The sequence below is a fragment of the Ptychodera flava genome, chromosome 3, assembly GCF_041260155.1.
Source record: "Ptychodera flava strain L36383 chromosome 3, AS_Pfla_20210202, whole genome shotgun sequence".
Taxonomy (NCBI): domain Eukaryota; kingdom Metazoa; phylum Hemichordata; class Enteropneusta; family Ptychoderidae; genus Ptychodera; species Ptychodera flava.
In genome coordinates, this window is record NC_091930.1 from 9323141 (window position 1) to 9350153 (window position 27013).

General features: G+C 39.2%; 2 protein-coding genes across 2 annotated transcripts in view; one reads left to right on the forward strand and one right to left on the reverse strand.

Moving 5' to 3' along the window:
* LOC139129503 (histone acetyltransferase KAT7-like) overlaps positions 1 to 27013 on the reverse strand; it is a 27480-nt gene continuing 467 nt past the window's right edge. The window contains 10 exon segments of the mRNA XM_070695138.1: positions 1 to 1419; positions 1784 to 1890; positions 2657 to 2803; positions 3921 to 4014; positions 5417 to 5557; positions 9061 to 9332; positions 12602 to 12812; positions 14126 to 14295; positions 15106 to 15354; positions 18507 to 18669. Coding sequence (XP_070551239.1) covers positions 1318 to 1419; positions 1784 to 1890; positions 2657 to 2803; positions 3921 to 4014; positions 5417 to 5557; positions 9061 to 9332; positions 12602 to 12812; positions 14126 to 14295; positions 15106 to 15354; positions 18507 to 18669 — 1656 coding nt within the window. The 3' untranslated portion in view covers positions 1 to 1317.
* LOC139129500 (palmitoyl-protein thioesterase ABHD10, mitochondrial-like) overlaps positions 26731 to 27013 on the forward strand; it is an 8199-nt gene continuing 7916 nt past the window's right edge. The window contains exon 1 of the mRNA XM_070695137.1: positions 26731 to 26888. Within this exon, the coding sequence (XP_070551238.1) occupies positions 26870 to 26888 (19 nt within the window). The 5' untranslated portion in view covers positions 26731 to 26869. The remainder of the gene's footprint in view (positions 26889 to 27013) is intronic.

Genomic DNA, 27013 nt, shown 5'->3' on the forward strand with positions numbered 1-27013 from the left:
GGTTAACTATTTGTTTGTAATGCTCCTTTTTAAAGTTACAAGGGACTGCAAGTCCCTCAAAACAAAGATATGTCAGTAAAAGGAAATATTTTCCCAAGTTCCACCTCTGTTGCATGTATATTTTAAAATGTTCCTCTTACAATGTCTTTTTTAGAATTCCTTCAAAAGTAATGGAAACCCCTGTGCTTCTGTTTATCCTTCACACTAGTCTGTCACAATGCTTAACCCTTTCTCTCCGATGGTTAAGCTGATATATCATATTTACCAATGGCAAACTGTGGACTTGTTTACAGGGAAATGGGGTGAACAAGTTCACTATGCATTAACTCTTCGAGTGCTGTCACTGTTCATGTTCCCAACAAAATATTAGTGCAACATTTTTACCAATTTTTCTGAATTTTTCTGTAATTCTTTGCTAATTTTGGACCAAATGGACATCACATTCATTGGCTTTCAGTTTTGTTATCAAAATTTTGACAAAATTCTGGAGAAAATTGACTGGAGTATATTTTCTAAAGGTGACAAAAATTGACTTTGGCGCTCAAAGGGTTAAGGTATACACACACTGTACAAACAACCATAAGCATCAGAGGTTGAAAATGACGGAAGTCATGTAAAGCGGTCCAATTTTGCTCAAGAATAAATCAAAATCGACCACGACTACGTACAGTCTGGGTTTCCCTTCACAGATTTGAATGCTGACATCAGAAAATATTATAAAGTACAAATTTAGAACAATGTAAGTTTGGAGTCTAAACATAAGCTTAGATTGCTCATGTGGCCAGCTTATGATGCGTAATGAAATGACAGGTACAACATATCTCTTTAGTCTCTTTAAAGTACATTTACAGCATTTAAAAAGCTACAGAGACTACACACTCCTTCAAAAGCATTTGCTATCTGTATTTGCAGAACTACTGTGTACGAGTGCACTGAAAATATCTGCCCTGTCCTTCCGTGTGGGGTTCTCACAAAATCATGTTATCACCTTGGACACAATGCAGTAAAACTGCTGTACCCAACATACTGTAAACATGCTAAAGATTAAGCTACAGTGTTCCACCACTCATGGTAAAAAAAGTGATTCATTTTGGTGCTAGGAATATGGAGGGTACAAACAGGATTCGAAACCAGTGCCTTATGGTTTGCAGTACGTACTGTAAAAGTTGATGCCACTGTTTAAGGGACAATGCTCTCTCTCTCTTCTGATAGAGTGAGAGTTCACTTGTTGGTCTGAGAGAAACCATCCGTAAGCGAATGTTTTCCGGGCTGCAGGATCTTGTGCTAGAACATCCGATACCTTGAGGACGGCATCTGTTACCTGCAAACTGGTGGTGTCCATTTCAGACATGATGGGTCAATCTGTTTCACGTCGTCTTTCTTCTTACTCTGTTTGGCCATGTGTTCATTGATCAAATCCTGTTTGGGGGCGGCTGGGGGAGAGGAAAGACACCAAAAGCAAAGAGCATGTAAATATGTGTTCAAATTTTCATAAATTAGTACCCCTGCCTTGATTTTATTTTCCCATCATTCTAAAAGCACTCGCTGCAATTTCAGAATTTTGGTGTATTTTCTCAAGGTAGCCTTAAAACATCTTTTATGCTCTTAAAAATTTGCCATTCTCAATGTCTCTCTGCTTTCATAATGAATCCTGTGTCACGGCGTTTGCAAACAAATAAACAACCAAATCAACAAATGTAAATTGAGATGACAGATTTGGATTCAAAAAATAATACATAGAACTTCTTATGAAGTTTGATACAACAGCTAAAGAAATTCCTACCTGTCTTTTCAATACCAGATGTTTTCCCTTCCAATACTTCAACATCTGTAAGGCTTGCAGTGTACTGACGATGTCGTACGGGTTGACGCCCGTCTCTTGACTTATGTCTGAAAATACAGCAGAAAGCAGTCAGATGACATGATCTGCTAGTTTTTGTTTTTGCTAATAGCAATACTGAAGTAAGGAATGGCAGCTGACTCCTTGAGGGCTTTCTTAAGTTGTCAGTCATTGGTCCATTTACTTAATTATTCTTTGTTAGCCCAATCAGTGACTTTGTAGTACTGGCATTGAAAACATACAATCAATCAGATTACACCTTATGTAAGGTAGATGTCCAATTAAATTGAGGTGTTTTAACATGTCAACTAAAGTGTGTCATCTTCTCTACATACTGATGAATATAGTTTTCCGATTTCCTTTGCCCTTTGTAATTTGCATGTTTGACCTTTTTACCAATACGGTTTGGCCTAAACTCATTCTTGCAAATGGACATTTTGGACCTGTTCACAGGCAATTGGGGGTGTACAGGAAAAAAAAGTATTTTCAACCAGTGCTTTTGACTTTTATTTCTCATGGAGAGCGATCAAAATGTTTTCTGTTAATATTTGATGCTGCTAACTGAATACATAATACTTCAACTCACTACAGTTGGAGAAGGTGTTAAAAACAAAAGATCACAGAGAACTGAACAGTGGTGGCGCCAAACACTGCACCAGCACACTGTTTATTCTGTACAAGAGGTGCAGATTCTGTAAGGACACCTGCACAGAGGGAAAGCTTGTTTGTAATTTTCTTCATGTCTCCCGGTAATGATAGGTACACTTTGTAGAACTCTGATGAACACGGCAAAAGTTTCCACTATTTGCAGCTCACCTTTGATTGAAATCTCTCTGTCTGGGTAATTGTCAAGATATCGCAGCAAGATATCTTTCCAGTAGCTTCTGTAACTGATCAGGCCAAGATCTGACAACGGTTTCTCCGGTGATCCTATCTTTTCCTCCTTTCTTGTTAGTAAGTAACCTATCAAAGTATCAAGAGAAAAAAGTATTGTTCAATTTAAAAATTATGACCTTGTCTACGGTTGAAAATTGACTGAGAGCAACGGCCCGGGGACATGAACGGTAAAATGACTGCATCATCGTAGCACACAGTATACAGTGAGCTAAATCAGTGCACAGATGGTCTACAGCAAAATTAATATCATAGATTCATGATTTGTTTTCATCACCATTTGTCATTAGTCTCAACATCATACGGGATAGTCTGTTCAACATTTGATGGGATTGACTACTGGTTTGGAATCTTTAATAATTTTTTCACCGGTTAGAATGTCCCTTTGTCCACAAGGTTCTTGAATTTTATTCTGACTGTAAAATAAAGCTGCATGCATGGTAATTGTTTACGCTGGAGCATTTCTCTCTCAATATTTACGTAAAATGTGACAATTGTAAGTATCCACATATATCTATCAACATTTCAGCTCTTTCAATTTTTGTGGATCCAGTTGCACCCCTTTCAAAGCCATGGTTTAGCCCAAACCCCATTGTTGTCAATGGTGGAGTGTGGCCTTTCATATAGGAATAGGGGTGAGCTAGTTATCGGCACTGCTGGCATCAGCATTTAGAAAGGTCCTTGTGTCTGGAGTATACACAGCTTACAATATTCATAAATCAATGTTCTGCCTCCACAATGAATGAATAAATGAATGAAATACCAGGGGAGTGTCTTGGTGGAGCAACAGCGCCCCCTACAGTTGAAGAAGCATAGTTGACAATACTGCATCTGAGCTTGACTAACTGTGTAGTCATTTGGCATTTGTCTGTATTTCAGTAAAAATCGGGAACTTACTCAATTGTTGAAATCTCTTTGCTTGTAAAAATAAACAGTTTCTCTTCTTTTGCTTTGTACACTTTCATTTGTATTTGTCTGACGAAGGCGGTACGAAGTGGTATGCTTTTATGATCACACTGCCTCGCACAGGATCATGCCAATATCAACATGCTCTTACACAATCAGGCCGACATCAAGTTGATACACTTTGCTGCAGTTCACTCCTTCAACTAATCAAATGAAGAGACATGATATGAACAGACTTGTAGAGAGTCTATGGCAGAGGTACAGATTTAAGATTACTTACTGAAGTCGATGAGCATTTTGCCGAAGCCCTGTCTCATATACTGTGGCAGTGTCAGGATACAAGATACGTTGTAGTTCAAAAAGGAATTCTTTTCCTGAAAGATCATGAGAGACAACAAAATAAAACAACAATAACATCTCTTTTGTTGTACATATACATCACTGAGAACTAATCTGAGGTCAAATGAAACTACCTGTCCATAGTTAAATTGACAATAATCTATTAAAGGGACATAAGCTGTAACTTGTGGCAAGTTTTTCAGTATTCTGCTTCTGTATACCAACTACCGTGTCTGACCCTAATCCGTTTGTCATGTTGAAATTTCAAGTATTCTTTTTGACAACACATCTAAGTACATGTGTAGTGATCATTGTTTATTGTTTGAATTCTAGTCTGGACAATAACATTAATATTTCTTACCATGTTTGCACGCACATAATATTTCGACAATAACAATGGAGATTATACTCATATTAGGTTGTGTTGATATGCTAAATACTGTGGCATTAAATTACAGTTTAGGGATTCAATGCAGAAAGTGTAGGAAAACCACAAAACAAAAGTTCAGAAAAAATAGCCAGAAGATACAGCTTATGGAGCTTTAAACTGTTTAGATCAGAAGCATTTCAAAATAAACTGGGAAGACTTTGACAACACCTTTGGGGCTTAAATAGAAAGATGATTGGAGAAAACATGATATTACAAATTTATTCTCAGTGTGAACCCTTTCACAAATCAATATTCGACAGGACAAACCTTACATTTGTGTAAGTTATCCTTGGCTGTAGATATAGAGACATGAAATATTCTGACCTCTCTCAGTTTTGGATTATCAGAAATTAACTCGAACATAAAACAAAGGGGATTAACCCTAATTATACTGCGGAAAAGCAGTCCCGCGTCATTATTAAGGAAATGTATTTCTACATTAGAATTAATCTAGGCTTTTCGAAAGAAGCACTCTTTGTATTAAATTCCCCACTTATGGTGATTAGCTGGGTTCTTCATACACGTCTGTCCGTGTCTTTTGTCCTTTCAAGAAGAAAACTAGAACGCTGCTTCTCCCCCTGGGCGATTGCAATGGACGGATATTACAGTGTTAGGCTTGTTAAGATAGACTGTGCCTCGGGGGACAGATTTTTCAGGCTCTCAAACTTTTACACTACCTCTATGGTCTAGCTACCACTTGCGGGTGTTCATTTTGTAAACCAATGATTAAAATAGAATTTTCAGAATAAATGGCTAGTTTTTGTGAAAATTGAAATTTTTTTTGGTCTCTTCAGAGTTTACACAGAGATGGCAGCCATTTTGACTGTCAAGGTTCAGTTAATATTTGATTTTTGTTCTCTTTGATATTGCAGAACAATTTGAGATAAAACCTGTCACACAGAAATTTTCAGAAATTTCTCAACTAAATCAGCCGGTTAAGAAATGTTGTGAGTTAAAGGGCAAGCTGGTCGCGATGTTAATACAGTGATCCAAAGACTTACGGATACCTTGGAGAAGTAGCCAATCACATGGCAGCCTGTGTTGTCGGCCTCTGTCATCACGTAGAAGAGGAACGGTTCCACGTCGTAGTAGAGTGTCTTGTGGTCCAGGAAGAGCTTGGCAAGCAGACACAGGTTCTGGCAGTACATCTGTTGCAATAAATGTACACAGTTAGTGTTCATTTCTTGACTGTATGTATCCCTGTAAATTTGTGCCCATATGTTTGTAGAATTTGAATTTTGAATCGTCACACCCTTTTTCACCACCATGGTATGGTTTGGCCCTATGCTGGCAACACTTACAATATGATTGACTGATTAATATCAAACGCCACTGAAGAAAGATCACTTTTACACACACAAAACCTTCGTGAAGGAAATTTGACCTGCAGGTTCCCGCCACAAAAAATCAGATATGGCTATCACGTACTTTTATTAATCTATTAAAGACAAAATGTTCCAGTTAAAGAGGCACTCCCACTTGGTAACATTTTTAAAACACATTTTTTTAATGCCAACGGTCGATATTTGACATGGCGACTGCGCGCCGATCGCGAGATATCGATAAAAACATGTCCTCAAAAAAGTTAAAGTTTGAATTCCGGTGGCCCACCTGAATTCACCTTACGAACATATAACATTCGGCACTGGGGCCATTGTCAACTAAGCTACGGAGTATGAGTTTATGCTGACGCTGCTGTACGCCACAGCAGTACCACTCGCTTCCGGTGAGCGGTCATGTCCCATGGGAGAAAGCCGAGTCCAACTGACTCGGCAAAAAAACGAAAAACAAAGTTTGCTGATTCCACCAGAATTCGCATAGGTGACTAGTACAGATAGGTGCGGTTGATACATAGTATGCATAGTGGCCGCCGGGTGGTATGCGCGCATACCACATGCGGCGGCCGCTATGTATCGAACCACACGTAACTGTGTGGCAGACGACAAAATGTAGTCATCAGAGGCAACTAATATTTTACACGTAAAAACTGATATCTATGTGGTATTGTTTAAAATTTAATACAACTGATTGAGAATAATGAAAACGACAAAAACTAAGGAGAAGTTTAAAAAAGAATTACCAGAGGTAAAGGCATTGATAATGATGTATATAAAGTCATCGCAGTAGGAGGTAAATTAATTGCGTCATTTGAACGTTTTTGGACTCCTTAGAATATCGTCAATCAGCACAACAACACACTTTTGGGGGATTTCGGGTCATAACCAGAAACGATCGTAAAACTTCGGGATGTGAAAAATACGCTCGGGAAATGACATGTTTTTATCGATATCTCGCGATCCGCGCGGAGTCGCCACGTCAAATATCGACCGTTGGCATTAAAAAAATGTGTTTTAAAAATGTTACCAAGTGGGAGTGCCTCTTTAATTAATGTTTAACTAAAATTACCATGCAAATGGCCAACAGAACTGACAGTGTAAAGGTAGCTGTCTTTGAAACCTGAAAATCTATGTGTGTACAGCATGCTAATTTTTTTTTCAACATGAATTTTGACTTACGTCTTAATATCAGTCCATAATGTGCATTCTACCTGAGCAACACCAGTGTAAGAGCTTGATAATTATTGAATCAACACTTGAAATTTACTGCCGATGTGCAGCATGCTCGGAAGGTTATATCTGATTGGTTGATTGTCACTATTCACAGGAACTTAGGGAGTCGTTTTGTATTATTTAATTATAATGGTAAGATTCAGCCACCTAATGGGATATCAGTTTCCGAGACGCTGCACATCAGCCCGAGATTTAAGGTAGAATGCGCCTCAGGGACAGGTATTTGGACTCTAAAACTTTCCAAATTCTTTTCTGATCTACCAGGTGTGGGGGGTTCATTTTGAAGCCCTTTTAGAATGAAAAACTGACACTTTCTCAGTTTTTAGAAAATTAAAAATTTTATTTTTCTCCATAGAGATAACACAGGGATGGTGGTCATTTTGAATTTGAAATATCAGTAAATATTGGGAATTTTTGGTTTCTCTAGTACCAAAATTTGCACTGTGATTCCCGATTTTGATTGTTGGTTTTGAAAGTGAATGGTTGAAAGATTCCTTTAGAAAAATTTGAGTGAAAGTTTAAGAGGTGCATACTTCCTCATTTGAGTACTCTCTGTGGTGTCACAAAAAATGCAGGTTTTGAATAGAGATATCATCAACGCTCTATGTTCAGCTCAGAGTGTGTCTCTCTACTGACAACTTTCATGTGTTACCATTTTGTATCATACTTTCATTGACTATGTTTGTTGCTGACGGGATTAACAGCAGTGCGTGCAAACATGAGGAAATAGCATTTCAATTAGCATAAACAGGAACCGTTAATGATCGGTATTGTACAATCTCGTCCTTGAAGGAAGCGTACGGAGGAAACGCAAATTTGTGCATCCTGTCAGATAAGAATGTGTCTCGTGAATACATATTCACACTCCGAAATTTTCACAATACTCTTCCTCTCTGCTCCTTAACTACGGTACTTGTATGGATTCATTTTAAAGCTTGTGCGGTAAGTGAAGTTTTATTTTCTGCGCAGAGATACCTTAGGCACGACAGCAGATTTTTGATTATTTGTTTCTCTAGAACAAAATTTTGCGTGGAGAAGCTCTGATTTTCATTATTGATTTTGATATAGAATGGTATTGTGTCTTTTAGAAAAGTGTGAGTAAATGTTTAAATCTTTCAATTCCAGGGTGCTCACTGCAATTATAGGGTTTGACTTCTTTCCAACTATCACATTATGTATCCTTGGACTGGTTGAAAAAATTTATATTGTGTGTATCTGTGCAATTTTTTCTTTCAATTTTTGGAAATGTAGTTATTTGGCGTACCATGTGACTCATGGCTGTAACTGATTGTTACAAATTTGTCTCAACCAAACAATATTCTGCTTCACTGTTGACAATTCTAGCCCTCTGAATTAAAATCAGGAATGGGCTACGTAGGACCAAGACTTGCCAGGTTTCAGAGACTGTTGTCAAGTTTTAATTGTAAATGTGCAACAGAGTGACAAAAACTAGACTAGACTCCTGGCCTTTAAGAGAAGGACACAACCAAGGGACTAACTAGATTTTATGCCTTTAAGCAAAGGATGGATCATAAAACCTGCAAAAGACTCAGTAACTGGTAACAACCTATGGCCTATGCATGTGATCTTTGAGAAAAACACCAAGTATTTCTCTGTAAAGACATATGAAGGAGACAACATCAGGCCTAGACTCCTGGCCTAAGGTAGAATGCATCTCAGGATATATATTCTGAGTTTTAAAGTTTTAGTTTTCTCTTCTGATCTACCCCTTGCAAGAGTCATTTTGACTGAGAAAATCTTCACAATCTTGAATTTTTTGTTATTTTTTTTTTTCCATAAGAGTTTTCACTCAGAGATGGCAACCATTTTAAATTTCAAAAATTGGAACATTTTAGATGATTGTTTCTCTGGTAGCAAACTTTGCACGACGACCCAAATTTTTACTCTGGATATGGTGCATGAAAGGTTAAAAGTTTCACTGAGGAAAGTTTGAGCAAAAGTTAATTATTCACTTTCGAGGCACATTCTACCTTAATGGAACACTATGATATATGAAGTGACAACCAAGGGTGTAGACACTTGGCCTTTAAGTAAACACTGCAAAGTTTTATCTGTCATACCTTATTCTTCATTCCGTCCACTTCAAACACTGATATGTTTCCCTTTCGGTAGATTTCATCTCCTGGAGGATGACGCCAGACGCACTTTGCCATGTGTCTCCGCAGGATGGTGGCAGTCTTCATGTACTTGAGACAGAACTCGCACAGGTACAGCTTTGAGAGCCGCGAGTACTCCTCGGGGTACGGGGACGAGTACCAGGTATCCAGTTCGTACTTGCCGAATTCTATGGACTTGACGCCGGTCTCGAAGATCAACTGTGACAGCTGTTTTCCTGGGAAAGTGCGATAGGAAACAGGGGTTCTAGTTGCTGTACAGCTAGGCTTTGTTTTGGACAAAAGACCTGATATGCCTAAAGTCTAAGGAAACGGTGGTGTACATGTATTTCTAATAACACACAACTCCTTAGGTAAATAAATGGGCACTACCCTCAAAACCAAGCTATGCTAACAGTTCATTATGGCTGGGTTAGTAGATTTTAAGGCTTACTTTGTAGTTTTTATGGCTGGTTGTTGTCCAATCAACTAGTGAATTATCCTGTCACAGTTACTCCACCCCAAAGTGATTCTGGTGACTAAAATTTTGACTTTTGGGCTTGATGTAGGGAATAGGAACCAAGCTAATGATATTGCATGGCTTCTTGTCAAAGGTTACTGGATCTTAGAATGCTAAAGCTCATCATCCAACACTGTACAGGAAGGGCAGTCGCTGCCTCATAACCCATCTTTTATTGTGTATTGAAGTCCAACATAAATGTAGCAAACAAAAACCACTCATTCAAACCACAATTTTAGTCATCAGGGTTAACCCTTTCACCACAATGGTTTGGCTGAAACCTATTGTTATCAATGGTGAGTGTGGACCTGTATACTAGGAATTGGGGGTGACCAGCTCCAGCTGACACATTTAAGAAGGTGACCCTGATTTTCTTCTCTTTCTTATCACATGCTTCGGTCTGACAATATCTTGTCACAACGTTTTTTCTCCAAGGACACAAACCCTGTGCATGTAGTTTCCTGTTATATATCTTGAAACAGAACTAAAGTGTTCAGTGGTGAAAAGTATCTTATCAGTACACCTAACACAGCCTGTGATCTACAACCCAGTCAGCAAAACCCCAGGCCACTAACTTGGAGAGACTACCATGCTGGATGTAGGTTTCAGACGGCATATACAATAACCGAGGGGAGGGGAGGTCCTAGACTACAGGAAATGCTACCCACTGAAGGTGGAACTATCACACATTTCTATAACAGGGCCATGTTCTCAAAAACAGGATTTTGAGGGGTGGGCCACCACTCTGTTTTGTTTTTTTTAAAGAAATCTATTCATATGTCAAAGGTTATTTTCATGACAACAGGATATGCAAATGATACATTGTTATGTAAATTGGCCAAACCGGAATTCGAATCGACCACGGTACAAACAAAGCCATGTGCGCAACGCGCATAGACGTACGTGTATTTCCATACGCGCTAGTACACATGTGGGTTTGTTTGTACCGGCATCACGTGATTATTTGGGCGTATTGAGTCTGTAGAACGCATTGCGTCCTTTTTATTCCGGAGTAGAACCACTGGCCTCCCCTCTGTTTATCCAAGCTGAGGAGAACAATGTATAGCATTGTTGAAAAGAGGAAAAATAGTATATAATGGAGTTTCTTGTTCAAGAGGGACGAACAAAATGCATTCAGTACTGATTGCGAGATAAGAAGACATGGCTCTGTTTATAGAAATATGATATTGAGTCCTTCAAGATGAATTAAAAGGAAATTAATGATTTGTGGAGGACAGAAACACCGTCAGACTAACAAGGCTCAAAGATGAAAATGCCTACTGAGTAATTTCTTTTGGCCTCGCTAGAAATTAATCATCGCCATGGTGAATACAGACAAATGAAAAGTGAAGAAGGCTGCAGATAATTTTCCATTGTTGGATGTCTGGTTGCCATGGAAAACAGAAGACGACACTGTGGAATGTAATTTCTCCCCACTTTCAAAAATTGAGATTTTTTTTGTTCTGAGGAAATCTGTATGGGTTCAAAATAATTACTTTTTCTTTGAAAACTTTTGTAACAAATTCCTACATTTCTGGCTCATTTAATAAGCAGAATTCTCAACGCCTCACGTTCAGCCAATATTCAACTTGAACACTCTTGTCTTAAAATGGCAGGAGAATATATTTTCTGGTGTTGGACAGTAAAGCTCTCAGAACAAGAGCACAAATTCTGGATCACGGAGGGCAAAACAAGCGACCAGTATGGAAATAACGAGCTACACATCAAACAGTGTTTTTTTTATAGCATTACTGCCTTTACCCTTTCACTGCAGTAGTTTGGCCCAAATTGATAGTCATCAATAATGACTGTGGGTGTGTTTACTGGGAAATTTGGGGGTGAACAAGTTAAAACACTATGCGAGACGTTGATGTTGTCGCACAGAAAAATTTAACATGAGAGAAAAGACACACTAATCTCCTGTCTACGTAACACTTTGAAGAACAGAGAAAACACAGAAAAAAAAACAACTCATAGTGTCTATGAGTTTGATTCTTGGTTGCCCACCTTTGCTTCACTGGACTGTACTGAGGATAGTTGCACCTTAACAGAGTTATACTGCGGAGACAAACACAAAATTGGGGTTTGAGTTATAGTGCGGAGACAAACACAAATTGGATTTGAGTTTTACTGCGGAGACCAGCACAAAATTGGGGTTTGAGTTATACTGCGGAGACCAACACAAAATTGGGGTTTGAGTTATGGAGAAGTGTGCATGCTAGATCATTTGCAGTGTTTTTGCCAAGGTTGATAAGCAGGTAAATGTTACCGGGGTTCCCCTTGGCATAAATATACACAACTCAATAATTCTATAAACAGCCACGGACACAGTAAACAGACAGACAGACAGATACATACACACATATATAGACAAACATACATAGATGTGATTACCAAATTTTTCATGTGCTAAATTCTCCTGGAGTAAAACCACGGAAGCATTCTGTATCTAAAATACTCATTAACCCTTTCACCACCATGGTTTAGCCCAAACCCTTTGTTTTCTATGGTAAATCTGGACCTCTATACAGGGAAATGGGGGTGAAAGGGTTAAGGGTAACATACAACAACTTTGAATCATTTTCCTTGCGTGCTATTCACAGAACAAGGGGACATTTTGAGTATTCATTACTTATCATAGCCTACCTATACCATGTAGACACAGTAGGGAGTTTATGATTAGCACAATTATGTAGACTTTAGAATTCGGGTCCAGTTTGAAATTTGAGCGTACTAAGCACATGAGTGATTGCTGAGCTGGCCAACCAAGCACATGCTGAGTTGAGAAATCAAACACTGGACAATTCAAATGATCAGGAGCGGGACAGAGAAATATACTGAACAACAAAGGAGAACAAAACACGGCGCAATAGTCAAAAGTTAATGAGATTATTAACACTCGCAGGACTTGTTTGTTTAAATCAATATTACATCATAGAAAACATTAAGGGCATCAATGTCATTTGAACCGAAATTTCCATAATTCACATACCATTTCCTCGGCTGCCCTCGCCTGGGCCTCTTTGAATAATTCCAGGTCGTACTGTGACGTCAGCCCTTCCAGTAATGGTTCCCTGGTCTTGGCGTACTGCTGTCGGTGTGTTTCATTCTTCTCCTTCTGTTCGTTGCTCAGCTCCCGTCTCATCCGACGCTGCTCTTGGATTCGGTACTTTTTCTGCTGTTGGTGCCTTGACGGACTCTGAAGCAAAAATTTATCACTTGACAGTAAATTCTTTGACCGCACGCAATTTTTTATCATCTGTCATGTCTGTATGCATCTGTTGAATCAGTATCACCACTTTATGCCAATGTAATTCAAATCTTAGTTTTACGTCCCCGTGCGCATCGGCTTTCAGAAAGTTTTCATGAAAAAGATACAGTGTACTTCAATGGGATTTTGCCACATAGTTTTTCTGCCTAAAAATCTGTTTACAATTTTGTAAAATGAGCTTGAAACGCCTGCATGTTGTCACATCACATTAAAGGTTTATGGAATCAGGTAAATATAAAACTTGAGTGTAAAATTTTCAGTGTGTCTTTGGACTGCTTTCCTGCTTAATTTAAAAAAACAGAGTGGACAAACACGCAAAACAAGATAATTTAATTACTCTAGCCTTATCCCTATGACAAAGGTAAACTACATGAAAATCCGAAGTAAAACACATCAGCTTTTTGAACAAGAGATGTTATTCTATGTGACACTTTAAAATCAAAATATGCATATAACAACGATTTAAGAGAAAACTGTCATGATTGTATCTTGTTGAAACTAGAAACGTTATCTGCTCTTAAAATCCTGAATTTATTTTGCAGGAAAGGCTTCAGTAAACCAATCAATACTCTCAGTCAAGTTTGCAATCTTGAAAGGAGAACACTCATCTACATGTAATCCTTTCACTACAATCAATGTGTTTGCTATTGAAGGTTTTAGGACTTAAAAGGTAAATGGTTTAGGAATCCCGGTAATATTTCTGTTGTCACCCTGATATTATTGCATTGATGTTCCCAGGGGAATTCCAGTATAAACACGACTGGCTGACCCCGCTAATATTTAACCTGGGTAGAGCCCTTCTCAAAAACACTGAACATGGTTTTGCCAAAACTAATTATAATCTTAGGTGACTATGGATCTGTCAACCCTTTGAGCGCCAACGTCAATTTTTGTCGCCTTTATAAATTATATATACTCTAGTCAATTTTTCTCAGATTTTTGCCAAAATTTTGATAAAAATTTGTAGCCAATGAAATATGATGTCCATTTGGTCCAAAATTATCAAAATATTTCATAAAAATTCATAAAAATTGGTAAAAATGTGGCAGTAAAATCATGGTTGTAAAAAATTACGAGGGACTTTGGAATAAACAGGCTGTGTTCTATTGGTGTTCTGCTGCCACCATTTTCATTGCATGTGTATTCAGAAGTCCTACTTTACGGCAAAATTTTCTTTTTTTCTCACATCATTTCAGTATAGAGAATCATCAAAAACACTTAAATCAACACCATCAACTTACAGCTTGTCTCAGACTCATCCTGCTTGTCTCGGCGACTCTTTCCATGGCCCTGGACTTGGCTTTGTCCTCTCTGACCTTGGCCTTCTCCACGCACTCCTCAGGCGTGGTGTTGTGATACAGCGGGCATCCCGATATGGTGCGGTGGGTTTCAAACTTGCCTGTGAGGTGACCTGGAATTAGCGTGGAGAGTCAAAGTGTGAGTGTGAAATTTCTGAAAAGCATCAGACGAATTTAGTAGAAGCATAGAAGTCAGGGTACCTAGCAGATCAGCATGGTGCACACCATTATAACCCTTTTCCTGCAAAGTCCATATTTCACCATCAGGTCAAGATGGTTAAATTTAATGAAACACAACATATTCCGTATGGTGTATTTTAACATAACACTTTACATTTGAAGGCTGTTGAAAACATAAATACTATAAACTTGATTTTTTTGGACTAAAGATGCTATAACATACCAAGCCAAGTGGATGAAAATACGTCATGCTTTGGCTCAATACCGCTGTTTACTGACTTGGCCGATGGAGAAGTAAGAGTTTTAATACTGTCTGGTAGGAAAAGGGTTACATTCACTGTCAGAGAAAGCCCATTAAAATCAGTATTTTGGTATGTTCTTCGAGACAAGTCGGTGAAAATCATGTCTTCATGTGTACAAAGGGGGGCCCTTCACATTATCACGTCTCATGAAAAACACATTCTGTGAAATCTGACCAGTCTATGCTGGAGATCAAAATTAACATCATGATATAAGGCATTCATTGTGTAGGGATTACCAGGGGAGGCAAGACAGCTGGTTTGAGAAGACCTGCATAAAGGTGTTAATAGGTCACATCCAAGAACCAGACACTTCAATTCTATCTCAATTTTCATTAATTTCTAAATGGCTAGAAAGTTGGATGGACATGAGTACTTAGGTTGGTGGCGGTGGGGGCAGTGGGGATAGGGGGGATGGCGAGGTAGAGAATGCGATGTACAGACCTGTAGAGTCACATCCAGGAACCGGACATTTCAGTTCCATCTCAACTTTCAGCAGTTTCTTCCTCAGTGTGTACTCCAACAACGGCAAGTCCTTGGTCTTGCGTTTCTTGTTGCCCTTCACCGGTCCCGAAGCCGTGGACTCTCCGGATTCACTGTCAGACGTAGCTGCTGATTTGGCATTCTTGGCCTTGGATGGTGATTTCCCACTGCCTTTCACAGGGTTTGACTTGAGATCTTTGATAGGCAAGGCTGAAACGCCACAGAGAAAGGAGAGGTCAAAGGTTAAAATGATCGATCAATACTGTATGCTAATACAGACTGTGTGATCAACTAACTTTTACCGGATGTTCAAAATGAAATGATCGTCTAGTGCTTTTACTGGTTCCTTGATATTTTCATGTAAGCATGACTGATTGACTAATGACTATATGTAGGTGTCAAACATTATTTTTGTGATGTGATGACGGCCATTTTGAATTTCACATAAAGGTAAATATAGGTTCATTTATTTCTCAAGTACTAAACTTTGCATAGTGAAGCCTGACTTTTATTCTTGACTTTGAAAGAGAATGGTTGAAAGTTTGCCTACGGAAGAGTCTGAACAAAATTGTAATTCTTTCAACTTTGAGGCATGAACTACAGTAAAACGCTCTGAATTAGCTACATGCTTTTTTGACCGATTTTGGACTTTCATTGCAATCAGCAGGTTTTCAATTTAGCTCACAATACATCAGTGATGATCTCGACCATTGCGGATATGAAAAGTTTAAATTAGCATCTTTAATTAGCAAATTTGAATACTTAGATAAAACATACATCCGCGCGTACCCACAAATATACAGACATACAGACATGCAAATCAGATGCAAATGAACTGATTCAGCTTATACGATAACCTCACATTGGTACACCAAATGTGAGCTAAAAATAGAAAGCATCAAATATTGACATCAAATCTATATGTTTAAATGAGTTGGGCCAAAGGTACCGAAAACCCAAATATGACAATGATCAGATGAGTAGTTTCTGAGTTATTGATTTTTGACCATTTCGCTTTTTTTTCTACCTCATTAGCATATCTACGGGACTAAAAAGTTCATTTTAACAACGGCACATCTACATAATATATGGCATCACTACACAAAAATCAGCTCAATACATGCAGCGGTTTGGACGGACAGATATCCATCCATACATACAATACATACACAGTGTTGTCCTTATATTTTAAAGTAGCCAGGTAATTTAAGAAAGTAGACGGGTGGACTGCGAGGAAGCGAAGCGAGCGAGCGGCGAGTGAGCGTAGCGAACGAGGGGGGAGAGTCGCGAGAGGGGGTGTCCCCCCTCTCGCAAGGCGAAAAATGAAATTTTGGAGTGGAAATGGTGTTCTCTGGTGACATCTGAGGTGACATTTAGCTGAGACTGAAACAGTACTTTTGTTGTGTGTCTTAGACGTGGCTCACATACAACAACAAAAACAAACATGATTTTGTTTGTTGTATTATTTATGACACACTTATGGTTTTATTTGCAGTGAAAATGTAACATTTAATCTTAAATCACCCGCTGTCTGCTCATTTCATTGCCCATTTCCAATTCTTCATTACCACATAGTAGTTTCCCCAAAACCATCAAACTCATTCTGTTTTAATCAAAACACATTCGCTTTTCTTAAGAACAACATCGGTAAGATAATTCACTGTAACAGTGTTCGCATTTACGAAAAAAAATGCGTATAATATAGAAAACTCATAACAATGAAAAAATGCGAGAGAGTCGATCGCATTGGATTGAGTCTCTACGCATTTTTTCATTGTTATGAGTATTCTATACGCAAACGGTTGCAAAAGCACTCTCCGCGACTGAGCTTAGGCGACAACAAGACGAGATGAGTGCCCGCTTAACATTAAATTTTTTGCAACATTTCTGTCATCACTCATTTTATGTGGAAAGTTTCAGATTCTCTGAGTGTAGTCTGAAAAATCGGCAGCGTCGAGTCAGAGGCACGTTACCATGTCAGTTGCTAATTTTCAGGCTAGCGATAGTTTCTGAAACTTATGACAAAGTGAGTGATTGACAGAAATGTTGCAACAAATTAAATGCAAACCGCGCACGATCATTTCGTCTCGCTGTTCCCAAATTTGATCAAAGCAGATATGAAGCAAGGCGTTGGAAGGAAACAACTCTATTTTCTTTCAAATTTGCTCCACAAGTCTGTGAAAAAATGATTCAGAGGGTCCATCGAAAGACACTATCGGGCAACCCAACATGGAGAAGCGCAGTGAAATTGAACCCATGCCGGAATCCACGACGTATTGTCCAGGGGATCAGCGCCAAGGTGAAGCCGTGAGCCGTGACGCGTCGATGATGCGCCGGTCGGCAACACACATGCCTGTCACCGTGGATTCTATTACTTTAAAATAATCAATGAAAAAAAATACCAATTCAAATAAACAGTTGCTTCTAAAAAAATCAGTTCTAGCTCATTTTTTAAATCCAGAAAATGCGTCGGTATTGCTCTGAGAATAACTTGATTTGTTGAGAAGATCATATACTCGTAGTGACCGTGACGTTGGCAGCCAGCGCGGCGGCGGAAAACTAGCTGCAGTCGATCAAATCACATCTTTACGGCGCTTTTTTCTCACAAATTCAGCGAAATTGTTTTTCATACGTAAACTAACTATCTTTTTGGAATCAAGTATACCTTTCGAACGGGCTTTCTTCGGGTAAAATATTCCATTGGCAAGGTGCCAGTGGCCGACGCCACATTTCTTTTTGACGCCATCGTTAAAAATCATGACCTAAGATGACCTTCATACTAATCAAACCAATTACACTGCTCGTAACAAAGACAGCATCATAGGCGCGTCCATCAGCCAATCACACTATTTAACAAATGAAAGATCGGGCTCAAAAGCCACAAACGGGTATTTAGAAACTGTTTTATGTTTGTGCAGTTCCATGCGGGGAAAGAGGTCGCGAAACTGTTAATCGTACGTGTGCCGTCTAACAGCTGGCAGTGCAATCCCGAAATTACAGGTCTATAAAATAATCTAATGAAGTTAAAAGTAGCCGGGAAAAAATGCAAAACAGCCGGTTTATTTACCCGGCACCCGGCTTCTAAGGACAACACTGCATACATACGTACAGACAGACAGACATCTCACATACAGACTTTTTTCTAACCATATAACCTCCCAATTGCCATATATGTATAGCAAATTGGAGGTAACTAGCTAAAAAAATGATACAAGCTAAAAAGACTTGTTTTACGGTACCTCAATAGGCTAAAGCAGCCAAGCTGAGCACAAGCACCTTACAGTACATTCTTGGATGAAATAATTTCACTTGCATTCACCACATTTACCCCTCTTCGTAAAATAACTATATACATTACATACCATGTGACTGTTCAACCCTGGCAGAACTTCTTGTCACCCTTCTTTTCCCTCTGAAGTCTTCATCGGATGTGCTGCCTTCAATGTCCACCGAGAAATCAGATTCATCTTCGGTGCTGAACTCCTCAGATTCCGAGCTGGTGACGTGTCTGGCTTTGCATGCACGCTGAAATAATCACACACACACAGAAACAGGAACAGATAGAGTCAGTAAAAGATGGCCAAGCCTGTCCCAAAGTCATTTTGTGTGGGTAAATGTTACCAGGCTTCCCAGGTCATTTTACCGAGGTCCCCTTGGTATATCAGTGCAGTCAGATTAGGGGACAGCAGCTATGTTACCGGGGTTCCCAAATCATTTACCAATATTCCCCAACCTTAGCAAAAACACTGCAATCACAAAGCTTTGTCACCTTGATATAATTTATGAAGGCACAGATGTTGACTGCAATGGAGGGCAAATCAAATCTACCCTACTTACAATTTGACAGGCCAGTATTAATCAGAAGTCTTGCATTACTCCTTTCACAAATAATGGTTTCACCCAAACTCACCATTATCAATGGGGAGAGAGGATATGTTTACATGCAATTAGGGGCGAAAATGTAAACCTGTGTTAACCATATCTGGGAACATTAGATTTTTTAGATTTTCAAAAAAACTCAGTGAAAATTTTTTCTTACTCCAAGATCTTTAGAATGACCCCCAACAAGAGGTAGATCAGAAAAGAATCAGATGTCTCTGAGCAGCATTCCACTTAACAGAGAAAGATACAGTTTCTTTGCTCTTTGACACAGCAAGGAAGTAAAATTTAGGAGAGGTCTGTCACAGGTCAGTCAGACCACACTAAAATGCAAGATGGCAACATTCTTGGTTAACCTATAATTACAGGAAAAGTCATTGATGTGTAAAATGGTAACTGACTGTGCTAATGCACAGACAGTAGAGGGGGCTTTCTCCACTGTCTATGGTTAATGTATAGTGTTTCTCATAGAGGGACACATTCCTTGAAGTTGTCCAACAGGGCTCGAACTTAACGGTTGCCCGCTTGCCCGGGGCAAGTAAAACCTGACATCGGGCTGGTAAAAATAAATTACACTTGCCCGGTCGGGCAAGTGATAGACTTTGATCAAATTTACATGTTCTGGGAATAAAAAAACTCAAGAAACTTTGTGGAACAATGTTCGCTGTTATCGAGTTTCAAGTAACTGAAACGGGTATCACAACCGACAAGCCGGACGTCAACATTCAGCAAGTGATATCCAGTTGTTGTCTTTCCTCCCTCGGGAAGTCTAATTCATTAACGTATTACTTGCACTTGTTTGTCGCTAGTGACTCCCAGGGGGTGTTGGTCAGTAATATCAACAGCCACTTTGCACGTGGTGACCTGACTGAGACTACGCAGACTGTACGTCATAGCGAAGCAAAGCACCTTGTTTTCATGTATATTTTTGAAATCTACGCCAGATAAAGTCACAGATTCCGGAACAGGATCTGTGTCAGGGGATACAGTACAGGTTCAACCGGCTGGCCACTCAGAAATCGACGGTGATAAAGCTAATGGCGCGATCGCAGCATCGAGTTCAGTGGAAAGTTAAGTGAAGAAGCAGAAGTGCGATATGTATATGAAAGGAAACGACAACGGAAGTTTCAAAACTTCAGGAAAAGAGATTTGCTGATGCGAATATCAATTGATGGGCCACCCCTTCAGCTATATGACCCTGCACTAGAATATTGGTGGACGAGTGGGCAGAGATCACGAAGACCAACACTAATGGATCGTAAAAATTAACACGATTATCAATACAGACCAAACAGAACTTGCATTGATATGATGCTGTCGGCCACATTTTGAGATTGCTTGGTCTTCGTGATCTCTGCCCAAACAATGTAAACAGACAAAAAAATCGGGCAAGTAAGTTTGTTCATCGGGCAAGTAAAATTTCTGGAAACTTGCCCGCAGGGCAAGTAGGTAAAAAAGTTAAGTTCGAGCCCTGATATGTAAAAAATACAGAAAATGTGACCATAGAGGTAACATGTATAGAGATACTTTATCCATGCAGTGACCATTCCAGGCGGTTGTGAAACTAAAAAAGGGACCGTTTTCCGGCAGTTCTTTTCAGTAGATGGTAAGACCCTAGCTGCAATAATGGTAGCCCGAGGGGTCATTAGATGCGGTTTTGGCGTTCGTGATGTTGACTTCCGTGTTCGCCCCCTCATCAAACGACCCCTCAGGCTAACATTATTACTGCAGCCAGCTAGTTAGGCCCCAGTTTCCTTGGTTTTCGACGACAAACACGCCTTCAACAAATACCCTTGCTGAAGTTTCCCTTTTAAAAATGTAGCTGCAACTGACAATGGCGATCGCGGGTGACCATGGACGTTTGGTTTTGCCATGGTTTTGCAGGGCATTGTAATTAGTCCAAGGTCACCTTTCACAAAAGGACTGAATTTATTTACTTGTATGCGGTTTTGGCTGCACGCGTAAGATAACATACAATCGCCAGTGCTTCCGGCACCAGGTTGTTCTATGCCATTTCCAGGAATTTCTGAAAGCTTTGTCCACCTTTTCGTGTGCAATTTATATTGTATTTTACTAATTGTGGAGCAGCTACAAACATAGTGCTAATCGTAACATTGTAGTCTGTTGTATTATTATTGTTTTCGAACTACAGCTCACCACATAGCTCGAACGGTAATATGGACGCGTTCTGCAATATTCCAACTAGCTGCAATAATTGTAGCCCTTGGTTGGTGGGGATTGGGCTTCTGTCGTGCGGCTCGCGCCTTGCCCCAACCAGGGCTACAATTTCTCCCAATACCTGCTCGTGTAAAAGCTGCAGTGCGGATCTACACTGCATGGTCCAGGCACACACGGGGCCGCATTATCAGAGAATCTCCCCTTACCGTGTGCAAATTTCACCATAATCCTGCTCCCAGATAATGTTAGAGCCCTTGTAACTCCTATCGATGGTCAACTTTACTCCTTGCGGCTGAAAAATGACAGTTTAATGACTCAGGCGCGAAGTCAATTCGAACCTGACCGCCGTCGTTGAACTCTGTACCCAGCCGACTTGTACCATTACATTTTAGGGGTGGCCGACAGGTGTGAGGGACTAATGAAAACGGTGGCACTAGCAGTAGCGCGCTAGTGGCAGTAGTTGTTATTTTAACGTTATCTTTTCGAAGGATTGTAAAAAGGTCATAGGACCGTTTGCTCCTTTTCAATTACTGCAAGAATACAACTATCGCTGAAAGCAAAGAGAGACCAGTGACCATTGAAGAACTTGCCATCTTTATTTCTGAAGAAGTGAAAGAGATATTCACGCCATGCAAAGTCTGTCGTCTGGTCTTTGTCATTTTATACAGATGCTCTGACAACAAGAGGACACCGCAATATAATTATAAGATATCCAATCGATATTTACGGCTACTATACTATACGATATAGATCTCTAAGGCTATAAAATCTTCGATATATATCGGATATTTACCCGCCTAATTAACAAACTCTAGTATCATCTAGTAGCGAAGTTCGAACCAGACTAGCACTTGGCAGAGCTGTAAAGTGGTGAAATGTCTGACATATATTCGCGACTCTTTTTAATCTTGAAGCTTATAGTGGTACAATTTCCGACTGTTTCAAATGTGCTGAAATAGTTCCGATTCATAAGGGAGGCTCTAAGAGTGATGTCAACAACTATAGGCCTATCTCCCTCCTACCAGTTCTTCTACCTAAAATACTAGAAAAACATGTTTATATTAGTTTTTTACAGTTTTATGCATTTAATCTTTTTGTCACAACTCACAATCATCAGACAACGTTAACATCACTCTTGTCACATTGCTTTAGTCAAGTTAACTGACTAGGGTCTATACTTTTACAGAATATGGATGAAGATTTACGTGAAGATTTTTTCATCGTTGATCATAACATTTTTTGCTGAGCGAACTTTCTGTGTACAGGTTTTCTGACTTGTCACTGAAGTGGTTTCGATCATACCTTACAGGAAGAAGTCAATGTTAGTTTTAGGTGTACACGCTCATGTTTTGTCGATTGGTGTGGTGTATCTCAGGAGTCCATTTTTGGTCCACTTCTGTTTTTGATCATGTTATGTATGTCATTTTACCCCACACTCATCATGACATGACTGTAATTAGTCTGGAACATTCTCAACTTTGTGTAAAAATGGGAAGCTTAGATACTACTACTACTGTGACTACTACTACTACTACTACTACTACTACTACTACTAATACTAATAATAATAATAATAATAATAATAATAATAATAAAGGGACAAGTCTTCGTTGCGGTGCTTCAAATCTTATTAGATTTATTCAAAAACTGTTGAGCTCAATATCAAAGCAGGTATGTAAAACATGCTGATTACAAGGAATTTGTTACAAAGAGAAAGATGTATCCATGAAAAAGCACAGACGTGAAAATGATGTAAAGAAATCCTCATACAACCCGGCTACTACGTCATAAAGATGTATGTTGACAGACAAGAAAATGCCGAAATTTTAAACTGATAAACACTGCATTATTGAAGTAGTCATGAACAAACGGATGGAGGAATTCCATCTGATTAAGGGACCGTCTCAGATTGTCGCAGAAGTTCAAAAAGCGAAATTTATTCGTTTAGGGGGGGAGGGGGTTTGACCTCCATTCAATTAGTGAACTTCACTTTCGCACTTTTATTTTGTGATCACAAGTTTTCGTGTGTTTATTTTAAATAAAGAAAAACTGCACACTCGTGCCAACAAATTTGTAACTGTTTCCATCTCGTTTGTGCCCCAAACACAATTTACTGATAGGAACATTGTATTCTAAGCCCCGTTCTAAGCATTTCATTCATCAAATTATATACATAGACAAAAAGTATAATTTTTTTTAAAATGTGCTATTTATAAGCGTCTGCTCTAACCACTAGATGCCTTTATTCTCACTTGTTATGCACCTGGTCATACAGGGCTCCCGCTACCCGATCGCCAATTAGCCAAATGCGAAAGAAAGTTAAAAATGGCTACAAAAATTCCAGTTTGGCGAACATAGTGGCTAATGAATTTTTACTGCCCTGGTGCCACCTCAACAAAAACTACAGCTAACAATAAAAAAGTTGTAAGATGTTGAAACAGTTTACCCTCCTTCATACAAAGTTGCAATGTATTGAAACACTTCACTCGCCTTTCTACAAAGTTACAAATTCCCTGGTACGTAAAACAAACATTGTTGCTGTTCCGTCTGCAGTACACAGAGGCTTTGCTTTGCCTCAGTGAGTCCCGTTCGACCTTCAGTCTATCAGAAGTTTTACCTACTTAGCTAGAATCAAAATTTAGCCTGCAACTACTCAGTTTTATAGTAAAAACCATAATTTAAAAGGGAAATTTCACTAACGGAGTAATAATACAAAGGAAGAGGAGAAAAACTGAGGTTTTCTGAAAGGTCAAGTCTAGGTCATCACATCATGTGATGTCACGCATGAAGACCCCTTAAGTGTACAATTATGGTTCAAAAGAGCCACCTAGGGTGGTCCAATAGGTAAAAGGTAATTTTGGTGCCTTCCAATTTAAATAGCATTCAGCTTGACTGTCAGTTTTAAATTTAATTTTATTAAGAGTCATTGCAAAGGGACATTGTCAACAGTAATTGCAGTAAACATATCCATTGTCAAATCATTACGTTTGTGAATTGCAATTTTGCATGTAAACATTAAAGCAACAATTCATTAAAATTGTTAATTTGGTCTATTTCAAACTGCTATACATTGTAATTTATACTAGATATTATGTGATTCTGAATTATTTTAATACTTTTGCAGATTCCACCAGTTTAATGGTGTAGAAGTGAACATCACCAGACATTTCTTGATGATGTCAAAATATTAAATGAAAATATATTAGTGCTAAAATGTTACCATAATCATTAAAACAATGAACACTCTCAAACATTGAGTAATTTAAATGAACATATATCATTGTGTCTTGTTTTACAAGAGTTGTGTTTGGCCAAACCCTTTTGTCTCAAGAAAAATACTTATACTCAAAATGCTATTCTGCCTGCTTGATCACAACTATGACATACAAGTAACACCGGGGCCAATTGTATCTACACTGCCAGTGTGCTACTAAATGCTTTCTTCTGCACCAATTTTTTATTCTTGTGGCTAAAACATTTTGGTTATGGAAGACTGCATAAATTTGCCGTATGAGAGGCTTGTAGCTTATGACAAGCTATCACATTGTGAACACTAAATGAATGCCGCAGAAATGTTCTGTACCTGTTGTAATATATACTTCACTTTGCTACCAGATTTTTTAGAATTCATTTGATCCCTTATTTTATTTAAGTGGTAAAAGTTTACCATCTGAAATGAAAAAGTATTTCTATTCTGGAAATTTCATAAAGACACAGATTATTCAATAAAAACTGAACAAATATTTCTTAAATGTAAAAACTATCAGGAACATCATACAAAACATCTTGATTTGTAAAATTAGGAACTCCTGAATGCTGAGAAAGCTGTTGCCACGCTTGAGATCATAAACTGGCTAAAAGTTGCTCAAAGTGGCTACAAGATTTTTGATTTGGCTAATCAGTTGGCTAATCATTTTGGTGACTTAGGGGGAGCCCTGTCATAGTCGTTTCAATATGATTGAACATGCCTGGACCCCCTTGTCAAAGTTTCTCGCTTATTTACCGCCCTACCAAGTACAAATTGCGTGTTCGCAAAGACAAAGAACAGCACAAGAGATGCAAAAAGGGAAAGTAAAATAAAATGAAACTTTTATGCGGTAAAATGCCCTGTTAGTACTCAAATCTGATCGATTACTTTAATTGTAATGTGGCAAGGGGAATACGTCTATAGTAGCTATAGCAAAATGCAACATTGTACTCTCAGGCAGACATGAACATTTCGCACTTTTGAAGTTTCGTTTAGGGGGAGGGGGGAGGGGGTTTTGATCTAAACGAAGAAATTTCGTTTCTTGAACTTCTGCGACAATCTGAGACGGTCCCTAAAATCAAGGTAGAGTACGGCGACGTCTTCTTATGCGTACGCGGTACTCTCTCGCTGTCGCCTCTCACTACGTGACAGCGAGAGAATACCGCGTACGCATAAGAAGACGTCGCTGTACTCTACATCTGATTTTAATCAGATTGGAGGAAGTCGTTCCTATGTTGACCCTATTTCCATACTGAATTCATCATGCACACTGTAAAGTTCACTATGGTTCGAAGCGAGACTACATAAATGTCCTGTGAGAAAATTAACCTGGAATGTAATCCGCGTTTGTGTAATGAGTTTATTAAGATAAAAAATGTTACGACCGTACAAAAACAGTAAAATACCTACGTGTAGTATACAAATAGCAAAGTATTTGGCAAAGTATAAGTATAGTTAAACTATAAATAAATATCGGCAATTTCACAGACCCGGCGTGCCTTGGCACAAGGCTAGTCATTGTAGTATCATCTAGAGTCCGGAAATCGCCGATAAATATTCGGTAAGTATAGGCGATTTCACAGACGCAGCGTGCTGAGGCACAAGGCAAGTCATTCTCGTCCAGTGTCGATCGGCGATTTCACAGTAATCCCGAAATCGTCGATATGTCAAACTTTGATACTAGATGGTAAATATCCGATTAAAAAAAATTGTGCAAAGTCACGCCGTCATGGACAAGAATGCCGTTTTGGCACCCCACTTCACACATTGTGACCTTTTTAGTCGAACAGATTTTGCTTGGAACCACTCTTTCCACATTGAACAACAGCGGCATCTTGTTCATGTAGTTGTACCATGAAGGTGGATGGTTGAACTTAGTTGTGAAAGTTGAACTAGTTATGGAGTTTAACTTAGGCACGCTCTGAACAATGTGCATGGGCACTAAGCTCTCACTGCTTTAAATGACCCGTTCCCGTGTAGGATTTATTGAACTAGTACGTAACTTTAATATTTGAGAAAGTTGGGAAGATACAGCGAGGATTTATTGAACTAATTAAAATGCGTAGTTGAACTTCGGCAAAAGTATCTCTCTTTATTCACTAAGAGTTACATATTGTCATGAAAATTACCCATCCTTTCACTCCCATAAGCTAGTCCTACGAGTATGGCAAGAGTGTCCGGCTTTGGCTCCGGAGGCAGTGTAGGGCTACCCGTAAGCATGCTCATTCAGCTCCCTCACACCTGTCGGCCACCCCTAAAATGTAATGGTACAAGTCGGCTGGGTACAGAGTTCAACGACGGCGGTCAGGTTCGAATTGACTTCGCGCCTGAGTCATTAAACTGTCATTTTTCAGCCGCAAGGAGTAAAGTTGACCATCGATAGGAGTTACAAGGGCTCTAACATTATCTGGGAGCAGGATTATGGTGAAATTTGCACACGGTAAGGGGAGATTCTCTGATAATGCGGCCCCGTGTGTGCCTGGACCATGCAGTGTAGATCCGCACTGCAGCTTTTACACGAGCAGGTATTGGGAGAAATTGTAGCCCTGGTTGGGGCAAGGCGCG